The sequence below is a fragment of the Hirundo rustica genome, chromosome 19 (assembly GCF_015227805.2).
Source record: "Hirundo rustica isolate bHirRus1 chromosome 19, bHirRus1.pri.v3, whole genome shotgun sequence".
In the NCBI taxonomy this organism is placed as follows: Eukaryota; Metazoa; Chordata; class Aves; order Passeriformes; family Hirundinidae; genus Hirundo; species Hirundo rustica.
Window position 1 is genome coordinate 5,053,737 of NC_053468.1, and position 24,560 is coordinate 5,078,296.

General features: G+C 50.6%; 1 protein-coding gene across 1 annotated transcript in view; it reads right to left on the bottom strand.

Moving 5' to 3' along the window:
- Window positions 1–24,560, bottom strand: part of LRRC75A (leucine rich repeat containing 75A) — a 62,113-nt gene that overhangs the window by 1,234 nt on the left and 36,319 nt on the right. The window contains exon 3 of the mRNA XM_040082700.2: window positions 16,760–16,872. Coding sequence (XP_039938634.1) covers window positions 16,760–16,872 — 113 coding nt within the window. The remainder of the gene's footprint in view (window positions 1–16,759; window positions 16,873–24,560) is intronic.

The following is a 24,560-nucleotide window of genomic DNA, read 5'->3' on the forward strand; positions in this document are numbered from 1 at the left end:
CGGGGGGGAGGCAAGGACAAGGGAGGGTTAACAGGGGGGATGTTGGAACCCCGGGCACTGAGAATTTTAAGCAAAGTTAAGGGGGGAATGGGGACAGCCTCAGGATAACTCTTTTTTGTTTGTTTTTTTTTTTTTTTTCCCTTGTTTTTAACTGCTTTCGGTGTTGCTGCACATCTGCGTTTTCCCTGTGTGTAGGATTTCTGCCAGCCAGGAAAAACGGGATTTCTCACTGGGATTCTATCCTTTTTCCCCCTGAGAAGGATTTAGCTGATCCCCACGGGAACAGATTGATACTCTTGTACAAACTGCCTTTTCACCCTGCTGATGAGCAGAAAAAAAATCTCCTGAATCCCCAGGTCAGAGCGCCCCAGGGCTTGTTTGGGGGAGGCTTTGCCCTCCTGTCCCTGGGGAGCCGAGCAAACGAACCCCAAACAGGATTTCACCCAAACACTCCCGTGGCTATTCTGAGCCAGCTCGCTCATGGAAATAACGGGGGTATTTATGTTAACAAACACTGGAGGAGCTCCCAGCCCTGCCACAGGACGGCCCCAAATCTCAGGAGGAAAATCTCAACCATTAAACAAATCCCTCTGGGCTTTAGTGGGGGATCAGTTCCACCCACTTGGTTTCATCCTCATGTTTTACAAGGCTGTTCCACAGAGAAAACACTGATTTTTTTTTTTTTCCTCCCAGCTGGGGTTTTGCCCGACATAACACCAGGATTGGGAACTGAGCCCTTCACTCAGCTCACACATTGGCAGGACGCTGATTTATCCACGCTCACGCTGAGCTAAAAGCTCTCTCCCGTGGAATCAGATCAGAAAACGTTGTCATAAACAGGAATATTGATGTTTGGATCAAAGGGAATTAAAAGAAAGGGGTTTCCTCCTGGTTTAAATTCGTGGCACTGCTCTCGAGCACCGCACAAATCGTGGCATGCGTCGTGCTCCGAAGGAACATTGGGATGTTCAGCCCAGCTCCTTGCAGGGCAAAGGAACAGCTCAGGGAGTGAGGAATTACAGCAAGAAATTTCTAGAGACACCTGGTGAGAAAACTGCTTAGAAAAAATGTCAGCGAAACGCTACTGGATGTAACGAGTCACCCCCAAAAACCCACAACCCAACAACAAAAGAAAGGTAAAATCCTGAGAAGAAAGCTTTGTCCTGAAATAATTATGTCCAAAAACCCACAACCCAACAACAAAGGAAAGGTAAAATCCTGAGAAGAAAGCTTTGTCCTGAAATAATGGTGGTAGCAAGGATCAGTGTTAAAGTGCTTCTTCAAAATCCCTGCTCCAAATGATGGCAGTCAAACACTGGATTTGGGAAAGGAAGGGAAACAAGCAAATGCTGCAAATTCAGAGATAATTTTGAGTAAAGGGTTGGGAATCCTCACCCTCAGAGAAGGAATGAAGACATATATATATGATATTTCCATATAATAAGGATGAATAGAACAGAGGAGATGACAATTAAATGCTCTTTTTGCATCCCTCTTAATGCAGGATCTGAGGACACCTCCTCATGCTGAAATCCTCGGGGGGTAAAAGGAGCTCAATTTAACCTCCAGCCATGGGATATCTCTGAGATCAAGGACTTTGTGGACAGGGCACTGCTGTGGCTGAGAACATCCAAAGTCATGGTACGATTTAAAAAAAAAAGAATTTAAAAAACTGGCTGTGGACTGACTGAATTTGAGGAGCAACCAAGATTCTGCAATTCACCCAAATGGAGTGACCAGAATTGGAGCTGCCAAATTCTCCAAAATTCAGAGCCAGGAAATTCCTCCTTTGGGCTCATCCTCTTTTTTTTTTTCCATTGGATTTTACACACACCCAGTGTGGGCACTGCTGTGATTGCTCCAGCTCCGTGGTCAAAAAAGTTTGGAGCTTTATAAACAGCACAAAGTCCCCCACAGCTTGGGAAGACTTCCCTCCTTAGAGATTCTCAGCGTAAAGAGGATTTTTAAGATACATAAATTTCAAAATACGGAACTTCAAAGCCCCTTTCGAGCTTACCAATAAATTCATTAAAAATTCCTAAGTCTTTGCTCTTAGGAAAGCACCAGTGGGGATTAATTATTGTGCTCTCTTTTTGTTCCAAGAGCCTTCCCAGTTTTGCCAAGGCTTGCACTTTTCACGCCATAAACTCCAGACCTCCCTGCTCTAACACCATTCCCGTGCTACCCAGATTCCAGCCTGGTCCTGCTGCAAAGGGTTGGATTTTGGAGGGCTGGAAGGGCAGGTTGCTCAGCCTGGAGCTCCTCATTCTGGCCCTGAAATGTGACATCAAAATTAACTTTATTACTGCTGTTTATGAAATAATTGTGCCAGCTGGGAATGCTCTGTGGGAATCACAACCTGAACAGCATCTCCGATAAAAAAATCCCCAAACACTTGGGCTGTTCCTTGGATTCAGCACAGGAATTTTTAAGCATCTTAAGGGTAGACCTGGTGGGAATGCTGAAATTGTCCCTGAATTTCCCTCTGGCAGCAGGATCCTCACAGTGACCTCCTGTGCTGCTCCAGGAATAGCTCTGTGCTCTCACAGCTCCCCAGATTCCCAAATCCCCGAATCCCTGTTTCCCTTGGCTCCACACCAAGCTCCAGGCCTGCCCCACCTCCATCCCAGGCAGGAGCTGGGGGTGTTTGATGGGAAAAGGGAATTCTGAGCTGCAGCAGAACTGCCAGTGATGCCTTAAGTTTTATTTTTCCAGTTTTCCATGTTCTGTGCTGCCCAGGGCGCAGCTCTGAGCTCACACTCAGGGTCACTCAGCTCTCTGCACACAGCAGCGACACAAAACAAATCCTGTTCCTGCTGCACACCAAGGACAACTTTCAGCCCAAAAGCACAAACAAGGGTGGCTGGAGGGAGGAACAGGAAGGATGGGAGCTCACAGCCTGGAGCTGGAATTGGACAAATAAACCCCAAAGTGCAAATGGAGCAAAACTCATCAAAGTGTGAGACCTCGTGACCGCTTGTCCATTTTGTGCCCATTTTGTGCCCATTTTGTGTCCATTTCGTGTCCTTTTTGTGCCCATTTTGGTTCCACCTTGGGTGCAGCCCTGGCCAGGCCCTGTCCTGCCCAAGCTGTACCCTAAAGACCTTTCAATAAATCTCTGCTTTATTCTCCAGCTCTGTCCAGTCTCTGTTCCAGCTCAGCCTCCCCAAGGAAGGATCTCTGGCCCCAGGAAGCTCTTGATCCATAAATTCTTCCCAGCAGAAGGATAAAGGTCAGGAGCTGTGGTTGACAGTTCTTTAGCGAATCCATGGATTTATGGAACGCTTGGGGCTGGAAGGGACCTTACAGAGGACCTGGTCCCAGCCCCTCCATGGGGTGGCAGGCTCGGGTTAGACCCTAAAAGCTCTGGATACAAACAGCAAGAAAGGATTTTATCCATGGGTGAGGGCTGGGCACTCCCAGCAGCCCCAACGCCTTCACCTCGGCCTGTGGGACAAAGGGACAGGAGCTGGAGAGCAGGGACTCCTCACGGAGCGGGAACACGCCGCAGTGTCACCCACAGAGCAAGGACATCCAAGAGAGGTGTCACCCACAGGGCAGTGTCACCCCGCAGCGTCACCCAAGAGCAGCGACACCCCAGTGCTGGGCCCGTGTCTGCACTCCCTGACCTGGGAGAGCTTTCCCAGCCTTGGGTGATGCCATGGAAATGCCACCTCCCCTCATCCCAGCCCCCTGTGCCCCTCAGTGTCCCCTCAGTGTCCCCTCAGTGTCCCCTCAGTGTCCCCTCAGTGTCCCCTCAGTGTCCCCTTGTCGGGGGCTTTCCCCGACATTCAGGTGGTTTCAGGGTCCTTTGCCCTCCTGCACAGCTCTGAGCCGAGCCGAAGGAAGAGACGGAGTTCTCAGGTTTAGATTTTTCAGTGTTGCATACTTCGTTTATTATTTCTTATCTTACAATTTTCTCGGAGTCCGACAAGATGTTCGCAGCTGCATGGACTCCTCACGTCTCCCCCCGAGCTGGGCTGTCCTTATCTTTTATACTAATTACTGCGTATTTCTTATTTACTATTTCTTACCAATGTCTGTCACTATTACTAAAAAGGTCATCTTTACTCTGACCCAATCCTCACTAACTACTTTGTGCCACGTCAATGCAGCAATGGAGTGAGGGAAGGAGAAGGAGAAGAAGAAGGAGACAACGCCCCAAATTCTCCATCTTGTCCCCATTCACTTCAATGCTAGGAACCTAAAATTACTATTTTCTCACCCTGTGATAAGCTAAACTACTATTTCTCACATTCTTGTGGCCTGTAAACCTTCTCTCAGTGTAGGAAGTTTTTCCCATGGACTGAAATCAAATCCAGTGTCTCTCTGAGCTCTGGGCTCTGGGCTGTGGTCCCAGACCCCCCTGCCCAGGTCCCTGACCCTCCAGGGCAGCCAAAGGAATGCCCTGGACTCCAACATCCCCTCAGTGTCCCCTCAGTGTCCCCTCAGTGTCCCCTCAGTGTCCCCTCAGTGCCATTCAGCAAAGGGCCCCAATCAAACCTTCAAAAGCCGCTCAGAAAATGGATTTCTGTCATCCCCACCTAAGGAGCTCATTTGCATCCAGCTGCAGGAGCCTGGATTGGGATGGGGAAGGAAAGGAAAAGTTCCTCCTCTGCTTCAGAACCATCATTTTCCACCCTCCCTCAACTTGTTTTTAATTTCCTGCCAAACAAAAGGCTAAAAATGAGCACTTGGGAGCCGTCAAAACGCTTTGCCATAATGATAATTCTATTTAATTTAGTAAAAAAAAAAAAAAAAAAGTAAATCTCCTGCTGATGGAGAGCCCCACTTTCCTATCCCACCCTCCCCAAAAGAAAATGTATTTATATCATCCTCCCAATGACACAATTTGCTCCCAAACCCCTGTTTTTCTACAGAAACTGTTGGAATTTTCCCAACAAACTCTACTCCAGCAGAATAAGGAGCTGCAGCTGATAGAACCTGGACGTGCAGGAGAGGCAATTTGCACAAGTGCCCAAGAGAAAAACAATCAGGAATTCAAAGGAAAACAACGTATTGGGCTCGTTGCTTCTGAAAATGACTCCCCGGAAGAGAATTGGCCCGAAATAAGGATTTGTGTTACCAAAAATGAGAGTTTTCCATAAAACAAACAGCGTTTTCTTCAAATTCTAACACAGGAGGGGGAAAAAAAAAAAAAACCCTCTTGGAAAGGGACTTTTATGATTGGGAAGATACAAAAATACCCAAATCACATTGGATTTACATGAGCAGCTCCCCACTAGGGAGAGAGGAAGCTGGGCTGGTTAGGAAAAGGACCTTTAAATCCATCTGCAGCCCTCAGTGTCCAAAGAGGCCACGGGAAAAGAAATTCCTAATAATTTGCTCATAAAACCACACAACTGGCTGCCAACATGTTTAAAAAAAAAAAACAAAAACGTGAAAGAAGAGGAGGAAAAAGAAAAGGGAAAGGGATGGAGAACAGGACTCCAGCACTTTTGTGGGGAAGCAGGACGGAGATTCCCCTAAAATCCGTGATTCCAGCCTCTCCCTTTGGTTTTGTCGCTGCTTTGTTTGATTTTTGGAAGGAGTGACCCCGTTGACAGGCTGGGTGTGACCCCAAAAGTGAGGGGAGAGTGTGGCTGCTCCTGCTCCGTCCCCTCACCACCAATGGAGCTTTGCCACGTCGTGTTTGCAGATGGAAATCGGGGCTGGTGTTAATTATCGGGGCTGCTGTTAATTATCTCCAGCCCATTCCAGAGCCTGCTGGAGTTTTGGGATGGGGGAAACACCAGGGCAACAGCTCCAATTCACCTCTGCTCACCAAAATCCTCTCCCAGGCCTCAAATCTGCCCCTGGTGCTGTCAAACAACAAAAAATCCAGGAAAAATTTGAAGAGAATTCCCTGTATTGTCCAGGCCCTCGCTGAGGGTTTGAGGTTCACACTTAGCAGAGGCTCTTTGTGTTTCCTGTTCCTTGAAGTGAGTTGAATTCCATTCATACAAAGGGGAAAACCCCAGGATTTCTGAGGAGTGGGGAGATGTGGAGAGAGAGGTTTCGACTCTGATCCTCCAGCCCAGTTTTCTCATCAGAAACCAACCCAAAGAAATGAATGAAAAAAAACACCCATCAAAAAAAAAAAAAAACAAAAAAAAACCCTCTCCCAACTGCTCTTCCTGCAATTAGGGAGTGATCAGCTGCCAAAATGTGTGCCTGGGGCTTGGCTTTCCCTTAAAATGTTTATTTTATTGGAGCACAGATCACATTTGGAAGAGTTTAGGCAGGCTGAGGTCCCCTCCTGCTCTGACGAGAGCCAGAGCACGAGAGGCAGCCGCCAGCCCGGCTCCCAGGGCCCTGCTTGTCCCTCTCCCTCCTTGGGAAGGGATTTTTTCCAGAGCCAGGAGCTGCCATCACCCCCGATTTTTCCCTTTTTCCCCTCCCCAATCCTTGGCAGGTCCCTCTTCCAAGCCAAATCCTGCCCTTCCCACCTAAATCCCGGCAGTTCTGGTGCCCAAAGTGAAGCCCAGCGCGGATCCTGCCACGCTCAGGGATGCGTCCAAGGGAAAATTCCAGCTCCTGACCCTGGGCACAGCTGGTTTGGGGGGGACAGGGACCCCTGGGATGGATCTGGGATGTCCCAGGTGGGGCTGGCGGCCTCCAACCACATCCAGGGGCTCAGGAAGCGCCCCCGGAGCACAGAACATCCCAAAGCACATCCCGGGGTTTGTGCTGGAGGAGCTGCACGGGCGGAAGGTTGCAGCAGACAAAGGAAGAGGAGACGGACACAGCGAGGCAGCCAGGAGCCTCTCACCTGAGGTTTGGCCGGTTTTGAATCGGAATTTGCACATGCAAACCAAAAAGCCGTGTTTGGCCCGGTTTCCAGCACACAAACACCCTGCTCCTGCGGCCATCCCGCTCCCCTGCAGGGGCCCACGCTGCTCCCAGGGCTTGGGATGGGATTTGGACCCCGGGGATCAGGAGCCCTGGGCGGCGTGGAGCCGCTCCCTCACACCCTCCCTGCCCCGGGGCTGGAAATTCCAACCCTGGGGTGCATCTGCTTCACGTTAACCCCCAACACTGGGTGCCCCCTCAGCCCAGAGGAACAGAGCCTCCATTGTACCCTCAGCTCCCCTCCAGGGAGGAATAACGGGACACAGCCGGACCCACTGCTGCTTCCCTGCCCCTGAATTCAGAGGAAAAAGGGATTTGGGGGGATTTTTTTTTTTTTTTTTTTTTTTTTTTTTTTTTTTTTTTTTTTTTTGAGGGTTTCCCAGCGCCTCTCTCCTCTGTAACTGCAGCAGAGCTCGAAGCTGGATTTTTGGGTTGCTTTTGCTGCTGGGCACGGGTTTTGGTGCGGTTATTTCATTTGAAGATCCCTTTCCCTGAGCCCGGGGGGCAGCAGAAAGCGGCTGCAGCCGTTCCTGCGAAGCCAAACAAAGGGGGAAAATCCGGGAAACGAGGAGCAGCCGAGCAAACTCCCTCCCTCCCCGGCACTCCGCTGCTTTTGGCAGGTTATTTCCCTGCTGAGCGGGGGGATTTCGGCCTCCAGCTCCCCCCAAAGATGAAAACCGAGCAGGGAGCAGAGGTGGAGCTCTGCCGGAGCAGGAACGCGATCCTGCGCTGCCAGCAGCACACGCTGCCCAGCTCCCCCGGGGGCACGGCAAATTCTGCTGGACAGGCAGGAAAACCACTAAAACCTTCCCTGGATTTCCCCTGGCTGCCTGCTCGGCTTCTCCGCTCCAACACCGGCCCTCCAAAGGCAAATATTTTGCCTTTTTTCTCTGCTCTCTGCACCCGCCGGTGATGAGTGCGTGTCGCTGCGCTCCGAGCTGGCTCTGCAAGGAACGGCGCCGGGAGGATCAGCCCGACAACAAATCTTCCCCATTTGCCCGTATTATGTCAAAACACACATTGATTATTATATTTTTTTTTTCCCCAAAAAGCCTCCAGCTCGTTATATTTGGGATAACGAGCCCCACTGGAGGGCCCAGAGATGAGAGCAGGGAGTGCAGCAGAGGATTGGCTCCAGATGGGCATTTCTGCCAGGAATAATCCTCATTCCCCAGAGAAACCCGCAGCACACCGGGGTGGATTCATCCCAAAAAAACGCCCCCCAGCTCCCCAGTCTGGAGCTAATCCTGGATAAAAGGGAGTAAAACACATGGAAGGACATATTGCCACCCTGGGCTGGACAAAAGGGATGAGCCTTGGGGCTGAACGCTGGGATGTGTCAAAACACCGGCTGGCAAGGCTCAGAAAAAAACCTTCCACGTGTCCAGGGGCTTTGGACCTTCTCCTGGAGGTGCCAAAAGCCCCTTTTGAGATGCAAAAGAACCTTCTGTGCTTCAGATGCTCCAGAGGTTTTTTTTTTTTCTCTTCTCTCTCTCTCCGCCATCTCCCAGGAGGAGAGGGATGTGTGAGGATGAGGGGTGGGAGTGGAAGGGGCTGAGCCCAGTTTGTGCCACCCCTGGGGACACTCGTGGGACAGACAGACATCCCCGGCCGTGACACGGCCCCCGTTTGTTATTTTAAAGCGTTATTTCCCTTCAAAGAGAGCGGCAGCAGCGGCGGTGGGAGGTGGGAATTCACCGCCGGGTTAAAGTGAGGGATGAGCTCACTAAACACCTTCATCCACCGCCCGAAAGGGCTGGGGAAATAAAAACACACGGAAAGTGCGCCTATCAAAGCTTCATCGTCCCGCTTGATCGTGCTAATTGGGAAATACAGCCCGGGGTGACAGCCGGGCTGGGCTGCTGCGGAGTGATGCCTGTCCCCCATGGAGCAGCATCCAGGGGCCAAAATTGCCCCTCACCACCCCAAAAAAAAAGAGTCAGTGTCGGTTCGAGAAAAATCATCACAGAGTGTCTGGGCTACTTCCAAGCTGGGGAGAGGAGTTATTTTCCCAGCTGATTCCCTCGTTTAATAACAATTTCTAGCGCTTGGTTCCCGGCTCCGCAGGCTGAGTGGAGGGGATGGATTTAAATAATCCCCGGCATGTGTCCGTGGAAAATCTCATTTCCACTCTGCCCAGAAGCAGAGGAGTAATTACTACCAAAAAAAAAAAAAAAAAAAAAAAAAAAACACCCAAACAAAACCCCAATAATAATGATAAAAATTAAAACCCTCACACTTTTCCCCATCAAAGGCCTTTTCTAATTAAGCACCGGACTAAAAAAACACATTTAAGGAGGCACAAGCACCCAAGTGCAATGAGGTGGGAAGGGAGGAGAGGAAAACCACCACGTTATTCCTTGATTCAGCTGCAGGAGGAGACACGAAAGAGGAGGATGAGCTTGGCTTGAAATCCAGGTTTTAAATCCCAGCTGGTGCCTTGAAAAAAAACCCCAAATTTATAAGGCTGCAGCAAAATCTCGAGGGAAAAGTCAGTGGGGAGAGATGTCCTGCTGCCCTAAATCACCTCATCCCAGCCTCAGGGTGTTCCTGCTTTGTTTTCCAGCATTTCTGGCTGGCAGGAGCAGCACGGAGCAGTCGGAGCCTTTGTCAGGGCAGGGCTCATCCGGGTGGGGGAAATGGTGCTTTGCAGTTTGGGTCAATCGTTCTCAGCTCTGGGGCAGCCCACACGAGGAGCAGGGCGAGGATCCTTTCACGCACCCAGCCGGTGGAAAACCCGAAGTCCCTCGGATGTGCCAGCCCCGTGCCACCGAGCCGGGTGGCATTTCAGTGTCCATGAATTATTCACAGTTCAGCTCCAGCAGCTTCAAATGCAGGTCTTGGTTAATGCCAGCTCCTGGTGTGCCAGGAGCCTCTCCATGGGCAGGGAAAAGCTCTCCCCCAGCCAGACTCAGCTGGAAAAGGAACCCATTCGCACCCCAAACCTGCTGGATCTGGTGGCCGAACAGCAGCAAGGAGAGATCTCAGCACCTGCTTGGTTTGCTCAGCTTTTCCAGGGGGCAGAGGGCCGATCCCACAGCTCCAACTGCAACAGGTGTAAGAAAAAAATCAGATTTCCCCCAGAATATCATCAGCAATTACTCCCTGGAGTTATTTCAGGGATACCTGGAGATGTGGAGATGTGTTCTTGGCTTAGTGGTGGACTTGATCTCCGAAGGTTTTTCCAGCCTTAATGATCCCACGGCGGTGGCAGCTCCTTTAATTGCCTGTGCCACACGTTGCAGAATGATTTCTCAAGCCCAGCCCCCACAAATCTTTGCTCCCCCGGATTTGCAGCATTCCACCTTTCCCCCCACGCCGGGCATTGCATCTGTTCCCAGTTCAGCCCCTTTCCAAAGGTCTCTCACTCTTTAAATTCAACAAGAATCACAGCATTTTCCTTCCAAGCCTCTGGAGCCCGAACTCTGCTGTTTAATGCCCTCTCCTGAATCCGCTGTGCTTTTGGGCCCTTCAGCATCATCCAGCAGGAAAAACTTGGTGCAAAAGGAATTCCTTGGGTTTGTTTTCCGCCTCTGTTTTGCTGTAACGTCGACACACTGGGGCTGCAGAGCTGGGGGCAGCTCAGGACATCGCTGTGCACTGCCAGGTCCTTCCCTCCCTGCCTGAAACCCCTCCCCAATCCAGGGATAAAGTGCAAACCAGGGAACACCCTGACACCCTCAATTTATACCCCACTAGCCTGAAAAGAGATTTATTTAACACCAAAGCCTCTTAGTGCTGTACATTATCGACTTTAAAACGACACAGCTTTTTTTTTTTAATTTTTTTTTTTTTTTTTTCCTCTCATTCAAGACATCCATCCCCAGCTGGATGGAATCCTTCCCTTCTTCCCACTCAGCTTGTGCTGCTCCTCCTCTCCCCTCCAACACCAAACCCCATTCCCAGCAGGAGAAAACATTTCACCAGGGTTTTTTGCTGGGTCACAAAACCCTGGGGCTGCCAGAGGGGATGTTCACACATTAAACAGCATTTCTGGAGAAGAGATTCGCTGCAATTCCTACATTAACAAGAAGCTCCAAGGTGCTGCAGCCCAGCTTCAGAGGGCTGGGATTTTCCCTTTTTCTTTTTTTCTGGGAAGCAGCTTGGGCACGTTTAACCCCAGGTTTAACCTGCCCATGCCACCCAAACCCACCCAGTGGAGTTCCAGAAAAAAAAAATCCCAAACCCCAGCAAAGGACCAGCCCCAAATGTTGCTCCTGTTGAGATATCCTGGAAAATGGATTTTCCACCGAGCAAAGGAGCGGTCTGGAAGTCACCCAGCCCCTCAGAGGGCACAAGCACAGCAGGGACGGTGCCAAAGGGAATAAACTCAGCCCAGAGCAGCCTCGTGCGGAGGAGAGCTGGGAACAGAGCGAGTGACAGAGCGAATCAGGGTTTGTTCCCAGCCCGGCCGTGAGAGAAAGAGAAAAGTCACATCTTGAGTAGCTATAAAAAGTCCAAAGAGCCCCAGACTGGCAGATGGAGGAAATGCCCCATGGCCATGGAGGAGGGCGAGCTGAGGAGGACAGAAGTGATGGGAAGGGCATTCCTGGGATAAAATTGCATCCAATTATTTCTCCCAGCTCCTTCTCGGTACCTCAAAAAATTCCTTTTTTTTCCCTCTTTGCGTGTCCTGAACCCCGTCAAAGCTCCTCATTTGCTGTGTGGGGAAGAGCCAAATCCCACAGCCCTGCTGGGACCAGCCCCCTCCTGCTCTTTGGCACCACAAATTCCCAAACATTTCTCCCAAAAGCGCAGAAAACATCCCCAATTTATTAAACTGGCTGAGCCCTGTGTGAACCCCACCAAACCAAAGGTGCCTCCCAAAGGTTTTCCACTCTCTCTCTCCCAAAAACCTTTGCTCGTTTCTGCGTCACTCCCACCAAATGAGGACATTTATTAGAGGATTACTCAGTGCCTGTGGTTCACCCTCCGCATTCCCAGTTATCCAAAGGGAATTCCCTTTGCACTGCTCCCTGGGGACTCCCTCCAGCACAGCCGAGCTGGTGACAAGGGACAGCCACACATCACACACCTTGCAGGACCTTTTTGGTGGCCATTCAGTATTTCCAGAGAAAAGCCTCCTCTGCCTCGGCCAGGCTGGGATTTAAATGCTGAATTTCAGGAGCAGACAGAGGTGAAATCCGAATTTCCAGCCCTCGGTCACAAAAGTAGGGTAGGACATGCTCAGAGGTGTCCCCTCACAGGCTCTCAGGGTAATTAACAGGAATAACAGAGCAATTAAACACAAACTTTCTGTGCTGCAGCAACACAGAGGGGGAACAGCTCTTTTAGCAACCACCAGGCACGGGCAGGCAGGAGCTGGAATTTAAATGGAATTTAGTGCCCATCCTGGGAATGAGCTGGGCCACCAAAGCAGGAATTGATCTCCTGAGGACGGAATTGATCTCCTGAGGGCGGAATTGATCTCCTGAGGATGGAATTGGTCTCCTGAGGATGGAATTGGTCTCCTGAGGGTGGAATTGGTCTCCTGAGGATGGAATTGGTCTCCTGAGGATGGAATTGGTCTCCTGAGGGTGGAATTGGTCTCCTGAGGATGGAATTGGTCTCCTGAGGATGGAATTGGTCTCCTGAGGATTCCTGGGCTCAGTGACCGCACAGGGCGCAGCCTCGGCTGGGTGATGTGACCCAGCACCAATCAGCAGATCCACCCTGGCCAGGAGCAGCTCTGACCCTCACCCAGCTCCTCCTGAGGGATGCAGGACCCACCTCTAAGCCAGAGCATCCCACTGCCTCCCAACACAAAAAACCACCAGGGAGCCAGGGCTTCGCTTTTCTCCACCACACCCAGAGCCTCAGGCCACGCTGGGAAGAGCAGAGAGCTTTGGGAATCGCCCGCCTTCCACTGCAAAAGGTGGGAAACCACCCCACCACCCCAAATCACTGAGTTCTGAGCTTGTTGTAGCATCCTCCGTCCTCTCTGCCCGCTGGGACAGCCGCAGAATGTCCATGGAATGACATCCCACGGACACAGGGAGGAGGGATCGCCCACACACGCATCCCAAAGGCTCCAGCTCCCGCACTCCCTGCCCTCCTGCAGCAGCTCCAGCACACACAAATGGGATTTTAATGACGAGACCCTGCACAGCCCTGCTCCAGCCTCCTCCCACCGCCTGCATTTGTGCTGGGTGCTCTGAAGGATCCGTTTGTTGCAGGAGCTCCAGCTTCTCTCGCTCGCCCACCAGCTGCCGCAGCAGAGGAGGATTTCCAGCCACAAACGTTCCCTTTCTGTTTCCCAAAGGGCTTCCCCCACCATGAAAAACGAATTTTTAATGATTTTTTTTTCCTTTGTAAAGCAATGCAAGCAGGCACTGGCAGCATGAAAAGCCCAGCACCCGGCATTCCTGCGGGACAGAAGATGTTTTGTGCCCACGATGAGATCAGGAGTGGGACGCTGAAAGATCGTTCCTGCCATCGAAATAAAGCTGCTCAACCTCTGCAAATTCATCACTAAATCTAAAAAACTTCTGTTCTAACAGGTCTCTGCACCTGGATGCCAAATGCCATGGGGAACATCCAACCCTCAGGTAACCAGGGGTTAAATCTGCCACGGAGCCTCCACAGTTTCCAAAGACTGTCCCAAACCATTCATTTTCCTGCTGTTTTCAAGGTGATTTCTGACGATTTCACATCAGAGGGTGAAAGGAGGTCAGGCTGAGTCCCAGGTGTCACCAGCAGAAAGGACAAGTGGCAAAGAAAAGAACGGGCTGGAGCTCAGGAGAACCAGCTGGAAAAGCCAGGAAAATTGAGAAAAGGATCAGCTCCTGGCTCCTCCCAGCACTGGGGGATTTGCACGAGCGAGGGCTGGGAGCAGTAGAACAGAAAAATGGGGTTACAAAGTGCAGAAATTGCCACCCTGCTGTGGACATTTGGGGGTGTCTCTGCTTATTGCAGAGCAGCAGCAGAGTCAAAAAAAAAAAAAAAATCCACGAATTTAGGTCCAGATGGACCCCATTTAATTCCCTTTAAACTGAGCGGCTTCACCCTAAATTCCTCCTCGCCACGTGCAGGGGCATCGACGGGAATTGTGGGAAAAAGAAATTTAAGAAACAAAAAAGAAAAATGGGTTTATCTGATGTAAATATCCCCACGGGCTGGATTCCCCCTGGGAAACACCTCCTCCCTGCCAGCCCCTGCTTTGATTCCCGATTTGGCCTTTTGTGATGCTGAGGGCGACTGGCAGCAGCAGGAGCAGGGAGAGTCCAGATTCCAGGAGCAGGGAGGTTCCAGGAGCAGGGAGATTCCAGATTCCAGGAGCAGGGAGGTTCCAGGAGCAGGGAGATTCCAGATTCCAGGAGCAGGGAGGTTCCAGGAGCAGGGAGATTCCAGATTCCAAGAGCAGGGAGGTTCCAGGAGCAGGGAGGTTCCAGGAGCAGGGAGATTCCAGATTCCAGGAGCAGGGAGGTTCCAGGAGCAGGGAGATTCCAGATTCCAAGAGCAGGGAGGTTCCAGGAGCAGGGAGGTTCCAGGAGCAGGGAGAGTCCAGATTCCAGGAGCAGGGAGGTTCCAGGAGCAGGGAGATTCCAGATTCCAGGAGCAGGGAGGTTCCAGGAGCAGGGAGACTCCAGGATTCCACCCTCACTGGTCCAGCCTCTCTGGAATCGTGTCCCCAGGCCGAGCCAGGGGCAGGGAAATGGCTTTAGCAGGCTGGCTTCATCCTGCTGCTCTTGGCTTTCCCAATTTTCATCCCTGGATGTTTAATGTATTCCGAGGGAGGCGCAGAGACGGCGAGGGAGAGCCAGACAGATTTATAATGTGCCAAAAATTAAAATAAAATAAGGCCACTTGGCAGAGGTTTGGGCGCTGCGGTGCCAGGGCTGGGAATGTCTGCCGGGATTTAGGGAGCACACCCAGCCTGGGAGGAGCTGGGATTGGGAAGCACAGCCTCCCCCTCTGCCCGAAGGAAAAATCAGCTTCATCCTCGGTCCCCATCCTCCTCCTCCTCCCCCTGCTCTGCTTCCCAACTGCACCTGCCGTGGGTGCGGTGGGTGTGGGATGAGGGAAAGCGATTTTCCCTGGAACACACACACACAAAAACCGTGGGTTCGTGGTGTTGGGGAGCTCCTGCCACACCTGGCAGCAGGGCTGGGTCAGGGCAATGCCAGCACCCGGGAATGGGAGCTCGGGATTCCCTTGGGAGCAGCACAGGGCGCTTGGAAACCCCAGCCCAGAGCAGGATGCTCTCCATAAACCACCTGTTTCGTGGCACTTAGAGCTTAGCAAAAGACTGACTTCACCTTCCAGCAAAGGATTCAACTCACAGCCACCTCCTGAGCGATCCAAACCAGAAATCCAGGAAAATCCCACCCTCCCCAGCCTGGCTGGGGCAGAACCAGCAGCCAGCGTCCCACCTCGGCAGCCCTGGGGTCGCTTCCCTGTGGTCAGGGCTCGCTGCCGGCCAAAACCTCATCCCAAAACCTCATCCCAAAACCTCATCCCAAAACCTCATCCCTGCTCCTAAAGCCCTGGAGAACCTCAGGCTGCTCCAAGGAAAGGCTGCAGATGAAGCTTTGCAAATCTCAGGCACCGCTGCTCATCCCGGGCCAGGGGTTAAGGACAGGGTTTGGTAATTAAAGACAGAGGGGCACAAAACAGAGCACCTTTTTTTTTTTTTTTTTTTTTTTAATTTTCAAGGGTTTGGTGTGGTTTGGGGGCTGTAAAGAGCTCCTCGATGTGAACCTGGTGGGGTGATAAGGGGTGAGCATTTCCTATGCTAATTAAGAGGGAACCCCGTGAGGATAACGAGCTGCTGGGTCATTCCAGCTCCGTGTGCCGTGGGCCCGGCCTGGGAGCCCCAACACTGCCCCAGTTTCTGCTGCTTTATTGCAAACTGCCAATTCCAGCCGTCAATACACCTTAAAAACCACCACCAACGTGGGTACCGCTGCTAATGAAATACATTTCTCCGCGTTTTGGTCTCCCAGGACAGCACTTTGTGAGGATGCTGAGCCAGATCTCTGGGAGATGTGCTCCTAATCCATTTCTGGACGCTCAATCTTTTATTCCCTTGTGTCTTTTTTACCTCTTCTGACCACGTTCCTCCCCTCTCCTTACCTATCCCAGTTTTTTTTCTCATTAATTAATTCCCACTACAGCTCCATTACAACCCAAACTCTCCTGGGGCCACGAGCCAGCACCTGGACACAAATCCTGACTCTCCCAGATTGCAGCTTCGTTTCTATTTCTCGCTTCCTTGAGCCAAAATAATAAATACGTAACGCCCAACATAAGGAAAACGAGCAGCCCTTTCTATCCCCATCAGCCTCATCCACAGGTTCCTCAGCTCTGTGGAGCCAGGATGACATCCCAGCATTCCAGATGGGAATGCTTTGCCGAGGAGCTGGATGAGGAGGGGATTCGGGTTATTTTTTCCCCCCATTTTTAACGACAAAGTTCCTTCTGTGTAACCTGCAAGCCACGGTGACACGTGGCTGCACATTAATTACCAGCTAATTAGGAGCTCTTGGAGCGCTTTGGGAGACGAGGGATGTTTGGAGGATGGATGGCTCAGGTTTTCCAGACCGTTCCTCCTCCCCCGGGCACTGAAGCGCTGCTCTCCTCTGCACCAGGGAGAGGAAGGTGGAAATAGAGGAAAACACCTCCGGGGGAGCATGAAGGAAGCAGAAATGGGGGAAATGCTGGTGAGGCTGGAGAGGAAGGAGGATTCTGGAGGTTGTGACAAGCAGGGAGGTTGGGACATCCCAACGCCCCAGCTCTGGGCGCTTCCCTCCATCCCGGCGGATTTGTTCCTCCCTGTCACTGCAGGGAGCAACAGGCAGCTCCCACATTTGCCAAAAATCACGGAGAATCCCTCGTCCCGCTCTCCCCAGCCCCGTGGTGGCCCTGAGGGGCGGCACAGTGACACAGCGACCCGGCGGGGACTCACCAGGACTGCGGCTTCCTCTTCATGATGCCCTGGCGTCTCCACTGCGAGTGGGGGCTCAGGTGGTAGGTGAGCTGCCTGCAGAGCTTCTCCATGGCCCCCAGGGAGTCTCCTTCCTGCAAAAACACGGAGAGGACGCCGGGTGAGCGCTCTGCTCCTCGCCACGCCACCCACGGGATCGTCCGAACCCAGCCAGGCTCCAGCTGGGAGCTGGGAAGCCTCAAGGGACCACCCTCAAAACTGTCTAGAAAGGGGGAAAAAAACCTCTCTGATTGCTAAGATTATGCAGGAGTATTATTATTATTATTATTATTATTATATTGCTTTATTTTTATATCGTTATTATTCCGCCATTACCGTTTGACAGCACGCAACAGCTTCCAGCACTGAAATTTGAATTTGGTTAAATTGCCCATTCATCGCCACCAAAAAACTGCTTCCCAGAGGCTTTGAGAGCTGATGGAGTCTCGGGAAGGGAAAAATCTCACGACACTGAATTGTTGGGAAAAATAAAAACATGAAGGGACACGGCGTCTTCTCGGTTTTGACTCAAATTTCCACCAGAGGATTTGAGGTGGAAACTCCAGATTCGGGGATCCCAGCTGGGTGTGGAACACCTGAGCCTCTGATTCCCGGGAAATCTGGGGTTTTTTACAGGGGCACATTTAAACCCCTGCTTTTCAACACCTCGTTCACCCCAAATCAGGGTTTTAATGCCCCTGATGGAATTGAAATTCCCTTCCTCAGGCATTCCCACCGCAGACCCTGCGGCAAGAACCGGCCCCGGGCCCGGACGAGGCCTGAGAGGCTCAGCCTGTGGAATTAACGCCGAGAAAATGAAAAAAAGACAAGATTTTACCTCATGTTTCCCGCTGGGAAAAGCAGGCAGCTCCTTAATTAGAGCCTCGAAACATTTAGGGAAGGCGCCGCCGCCACAGCAACACCCTCCTGGCTGTGGGAGCACCAGGCCCAACAGCAGAAGAAAACACCGCGGATTTTGACACCTGCCTGTATATTTTATTTTTGTGCCCACAACGAGCTGCCAGGTGCTTTCATTTAATCCACCTTTTTTTTTTAAAAAAAAATTTTATTTTATTTTTAAGCATTGCAGCAGCGTCCACCCTCAGGGGTGAGCGGAGGGGATTCCAGCTCCGAGCCCTCCCTGGAAAAAGCGGTGTTGAAAAGGGAACAATGTGCCAAGATCGTGAGGGGGAAGGACAACGGTGCTGGCTTTTATGGTTTTTTGGGAGGGTTTTTTTTGTTTTGTTTTGTTTTTTTTTGCTACAAATTGCCTCCAAAATAACCCTGGAAGAGACAATCCAAGCTGTCTCCAGCGTTATCCCAGCTCAGCTGCTGGGGGAGGGAAATGATTCACAAGAGGGAGATGGAGGAGAAGCTGAGAAAGTAAAAAGAAAAAACAAATTTTTGCTGGCTCAGGCGTGCCATGGCCGTCTTGCCTCTCCAATGAGAGTTGGGTTGTTTTTTTTCCCTCAAGCAGCTCCCAGACTGTTGGAGTCCAGGGCATTCCTTTGGCTGCCCTGGAGGGTCAGGGACCTGGGCAGCGGGGTCTGGGACCCCAGCCCAGAGCCCAGAGCTCAGAGAGACACTGGATTTGATTTCAGTCCATGGGAGAGGCTTCTTGCACTGCAGGAAGCATTGCAGGCCACAAGAGTGTGAAAGATAGGAGTTTAGCTCATCACAGGGTGAAAAAACAGTAAGTTTAGGTTTCTAATGTTGAAGTAAATGGGGACAAGATGGAGGATTTGGGGCGTTGTCTCCTGCTTCTTCATTCTTCTTCCCTCACTCCATTTCGGCAGTGACGTGGCACAAAGTAGTTAGTGAGGATTGGGTCAGAGTAAAGATGACCTTTTTAGTAATAGTGATAGACATTGGTAAGAAATAATAAATAAAGAATACGTAGCAATTAGTATGAAAGATAACGACATCCCAGCTCGGGAGGAGTCGTCAGAGGTCTGAGCAGCTGCAAACATCTTATGGACACTGAGAAAATTGTAAGATAAGAAACAATAAACGAAACATGCAACCTTGAAAAATCCGAACTTGAAGACTCCGTCTCTTTCATCCGTTTGGCACAGAGCTGTGCAGAGGGTGAAAAAGCCTCTAAAAACCACCTGAATGTCGGGGAACAAACCGAACACCAGACCTTCAGGGAAGCTCAGGCCTGGACTTCCCATCAAAGCAATTCCTGAACAATCCAGCCCAAAGGAGTTCAGCTCAGCAAACTCAGCTGCCACAGCGCTCCGAGGAGAGAGGCAGGAGCAGGACAGGGAATATTTGAGTGCTTTCTCCACATCAGCAGCCACATCCAGCTCATCCCTCCATGGCCATCCCCACCCTGTCAGCCCTTTTTCTGCACAAGAACAACTCCCAAGCCCTGCAGGTCTGCAGGGATATTTTATTTCTATTTTGGGAGGGTTAATATATGGTTTAATCACGTGCATGATCCCTGCACACATCAACTCTCTAGATAAAAACCCCAGTGATAAATAAAATTCCCGTTTCAGAGCCTTCCTAAGGCACAGGATGGGCTCCTTCCTTCTGCACATCTCATCCCCATGGGTGAGACACAAACTCCGTGCTTCAGGAACCCCCATTTTTTTTTTGTTTTTTCACCCAAATCTCCGCAATTCCTCCCCGGAGCAGGCCCAAAACTCGTGTGCAGGAGAAGGGACTTTGCTGGTGCCGTGCCAAGGGCTCCGAGCAAAAGCTTCTCCCTGCTCCTGATCCAAGTCCATCAGGAAATAATTGGAGCCGACACACGCCCTGGTGGGACTGAGCCCAAGAGCTCGTTTGGAAAGGGAATCAGCTTAAAAAATCAGCTTAAAAATCAGCTTTAAACCCAGCCCAGCTCGTGCTGGCAAGGTTTGAATCTCGCTGGGGGAATGGGGAGAGTGGATTAGCCTGGGGGAGGGACGTGCCCTCAGCCTTGGGGTGACATCCCTGCTCCCCACTCTGCCCTGCACCATCAGCACCCTCAGGAATGATGGAAAATAAAAGCCACAGCCCGCTCTGGGCAGATCCTGCTGCCTGCAGCGGTGAACTCGCTTCCCGCAACATCAAAACCGACGCCAAAAGCTCTTTCTGCCACATCCCCATCAGTCTGCGTGGCATCACTCATGGAAGGCCAATATAAAGCTGATTTTTTTTTGTGGTCAGAGGGCAGGGAAACCTCAGCCTGCAGCTCCTGAATCCCACAGTGCTGGGTTTTGGGAACCCCCGGGTGCCCTTTCCGTGGAAAGGACTACAGGCAAGCACAAAAATTGCATTTTCTCATCACCAGAGCCCGATCCCAGCAGCAAACGCTCCTGAAATAACACACAGGGAAGGCATCACACGAGATGTGGCCTCTCTAGAATCACACAGGGAGTGGGAATGTAGGGGTTTTTTTTTTTTTTTTTTTTTTGGTTTTTTTTTTTTTAATCTGGTTTTCAAACTCTGGGAGGAAAACTACATCTGGGGATTTGGGACAGACCACACACACACAGAGTCCAGCCTCGCCAGCTGATGCTGCTGACAAGGAAAAAGCTGGGACGTGCCCTTTTCCTGAGCACTGAGCTCCCAACCAGCTGAGAAATGCTGGTGAGGAGCCCTCAGCTGAGCTCCTGCAGATCCATCAGCCACACATCTGGGAATATCCATGAGCTTGCTGCCACTGCCACGATCTTGCACCTCCACAGCTCCTGAATCCCGGGTCACACCCAGCAAAAAAATGCTGTGGACAGCACCTAAATCGATCCCGTGGGATTTTAGCTTTTATATTTTTTGTGTATTTGTAATCCTGCAGTTCTGTAGTGCGTAACTCTGAAGTCCATGTAGAATGGGAGCTGCTGCTCTCCCATTTTGGTCAGGCACAGCAATTCCCCTCCAGGCCTGGGGATCAAGGACACCTCACTGCCTCAGGCCCAGAGAAATGGAAACAAAATTGAACTGGGGGGAGAAAACTGGGGGTAAATGACTTAATTACCTGAAGGGATTTAATTGGAAGATTGAGCCCCAATATGCAAATGGACCAAACCAATAAAAGTGTAAAACTCGTGTCCGTTGTCCATTTTTGGGGGTAGCCCCTTCGGAGGCTTCACCTGCCTGAAGATGTAGGCAAATGTCCCCGGAGGGCCTTCAATAAATATAAATAAACTTTTTATTCCCTTAATTCTGTCTGGCCTCTGTTTTTAGGTGGCTCAGAAAGGCACCGAAATCAGCTCCTGGAAGGAGCAGGAATGCTGCCCAGCTCCCTCCTTCCCTTCCACCCCTGCTGGAAAGCTCGGGGGAGAGGCTGTGCCCTGCTGAGCCATTCCAGGCAGCAGCCCCGGCACGACCCAGGGCGCTCACAAAGCCCAGCTTTGCGAGGCTCAGCTCAGGGGAGCAGGTTTTGGGCAGCACCTTGGCTCTCCTCGGATCGTGTCCTCCCCGAGCTGGCGGAGCCCCGGCGCAATTCCCGGCGCTGGGATGAGCTGCGGAGCACCGAGGGATGCGGGGAGGGCTGGGAGCAGAGCACTTCCCTCCAAAGGGCCTCTCCCCATCATTCCTGCTCCGAGGAGAGGGAGAGAGCTGCTGGCTGCTGCGAGCAGCTGGAGGCTGCCAGCACTCGGACACATTTGGGCTGGGAGTGGGATCCGTGGCGCTGGGCAATCCACAGGTGTTGGAGTCCAGGGCATTCCTTTGGCTGCCCTGGAGGGTCAGACTCCTGGACAGGGGGGTCTGGGACCCCAGCCCAGAGCCCAGAGGGACATTGGCTTTGATCCCAGTCCATGGGAGAGGCTTCCTGCACTGCGGGAAGGATTGCAGGCCACAGGAGTGTGAAAGATTGGAGTTTAGCTCATCACAGGGTGAGAAAACAGTAGGTTTGGGTTTTTAGTATGGAAGTGAATGGGAGCAAGATGGAGGATTTGGGGTGTTGTCTCCTGCCTCTTCTTTCTTCTTCCCTCACTCCATTTCCTGCAGTGATGGTGGCACAAAGGAGTTTAAAGAGATTGGGTCAAAGTAGAGTATTTTTAGTATATACCTTTTTAGTATAAGTGATAGGTATTGGCAAATAATGATAAATAAAGAATATGTAGCAATTAGTATAAAAGACAGCTACTGCCCAGTGCCGGGAGGAGTCGGTGAGTCACCAGATGCCCGAGAAGCTGCACAGACCTTTGCTGGGCAAAGAAATTTGAGAAATTTGTGAGATAAGAAATAATAAACAAAGCATGCAGCCTTGAAAAATCAGAACTTGAAGACTCCGTCTCTTTCTTGCATTTGGCTCAGAGCTTTGCAGAGGGCGAAAAGAGTCTAAAACCACCTGAATGTCGGAGAAGAAACCCGAGACACAGGCAGCCCTGCTCCAAGGGGGTGTGCTCAGCAGGGAAACAAGGAGAGGAGGAGTTGGAGCGTGCTGAGAATTTCAGGCTTTCTGTGCTGACAGGCACTGACCCTCAAGTGAGCAGAATATTTGGCCATGGAACAGGCTCCCAAAATTCAGTGATGGCCCTGGGGTTGTGGGTGTGTGGTTTGGATAGAAGTGTGTGATACCACAGGGTGAAAAACGTAGGATTTAAGGCTTTGGTATATAATAATAAATAGAGAGAGTAAGATGGATGATTTTGGGTGTTGGCTAAGTTCTTCTTCCACGTTCTTCTTCATGGGTTTGGGTGGTTTTTTCTAATTGGGTGAAAAAGGGTGGTCGGTTATTGGGTTAAAAGTATAAATAATATAGGTGTCATCTCGTTATTGGGTAATTAGCACTTAAAAGACCTTGGGAAGAGTTAGAGACAGCTCCATTTTCTACCTTGTTGTCCAAAACACAACTCGTGAGACTGCACCTTAGGTAAGAATTAATAAACATCTGAGTGTGAACACGAGAAAACTGCATCTCCCGAGCTCTAATCCCGGCTCCAACAGGAAGGAAAGAAGAAAAAAACCTCACAAGGAGGCACCAGCCAAGGCTGGGAACCACCAGGCTCCTGCTGCTCTGGGTGCAGAAATGGGAGCTGGTCAAACCCAGGGATAAATGGGAGCAGGCAGAGGTTACTGTATTAATGAATGTATTTATAGGTTACACAGTAATTATATATTATATTTCTATTATTTATATAATTATATGTATTAATACGTTGAATCTATTTATCAATAGATTTAACATAATAATTATATGGTAATTAATAGGTAATGATTTGGGGGTTTTATTTATATATATATATTTTTAAAAAATACATTTTTTTCAGTGCAGATAAATAACCCTGGAGTCACTGCCTGCCCTCCCTGCATCACCACAAGGGCAAGATCTGGGTCCCCGAGCTGGATTTCAGGGCTGCTCCAAAAGGAGAGAGCTCGGAGGAGGAGGCGCAGCCTGGTGATAAAGACGTTACAGCAAATTAATTTGTTTTCATTAAAAGATGAATCCCTGCTCCTCCTCCAGCAGCGGAATCCCTGGGGATGGGCAGAGCCCTGGGGGCTGCACCGGGGCCAAGCACCGTGGAAAAGAGGCCAAAGCTAATGATTGAAGGATTCCTGCTGCAGCACAGCAGGGGAATGACCCAAATTAGAACAATTAGCCATTGTCTGGGGGATGCGAGGAAGCAACAGGATTTTTTTCTTCGGCGTCATTACACGGTTCCCACATTTCTGTCACTCACAATCAACCTTAAAAAAAAAAAAAAAATAATAATAAAAAAAAAAATATATATATATATAGTGCTGCCCTCCATATCTTAACACAAGAGAATACCCTGGCCTTACAAAATACATTAAAAATTAAGATTGTTTGTTTGTTTGTTTGTTTTCCCCCTCCCCTTTTCTGTTTTTTTTAGAAGAATTTTGCATCCCTTTCTGGATGCTGCGGGATTTGCTGCTGTGAGGCACGAGAAGCACAGACCACACTTATTCCGGGAACACCATTCCCTGCACAGGAAATACTTGGTGGGGAGATCCCCTGGCCAAGATTTTTGCATTTCATGCAGTCCAGCAGACAATGAGCCTTAAAACATGAGCTATTTCACACCTGGAAAATAAGAGAATGAGAGATTTCCTTCCAAATCCTCCTTCTTTTTATTTTTTTTGTCTAGGACAATAGGATAATAGTTTGGATTATTAAGCAAAAAAACCCTCAAACAGTTGAAAGACAAAAGCTCCTCCATGTTCACAATGATAAATGGAATTATTATCCGGTTAAACAAAGGCATAAACCAGTGAGACATTCCCTGGGAAGCCCCAGGGGAGAAAATCCTCAATGGCTTTAATGTGCATCCAATCAGTTATCCCAAATTAGCAGGAGGCAAAGAGAGCAAATCCCCAGGGACTCGAGCTGGGGCAGGGACAGACCTTGGGGTTTGGAAAGGACGGCAGCAAAACAGAAAGGTGGAAATGTGAGGGATTCGCAGCCTGGGAGATCCCTGGAGCGGGAATGGAGACCCCAAAAGCTCCCGGGACCCCTAGTCTCAGGGAATCGGGGGGGGAAACCATGTCCACCGCCCCCAGTGCACACAGCACCAACCCCAAAAGCCAGCACAGAGCTCTGCCCACCCCAAACCTGCAGCTGCCGCCCCAACACGGCTTTTCCTGCTCCCCCGGCGCTTAAAGGGATCCAAATTTATGACTTTTTCCCTTTTGATGTTGTCACGAGGGGCTGGAGTCATCTAATGATTTTCTGCTTTGCTTTTCCCCGTCTCTTTCTTCTCCTTTTTGTCCCTCCCCCCTCTGCTTTCAGAGCGTGGGGCTGAGCTCAGCCTATTGTTGCTTGCAGACATCTGTGCTGCAGCCAGTCCCACATTCCCCTTTGGAAGCCCTCATGGGGTTTTCTCCA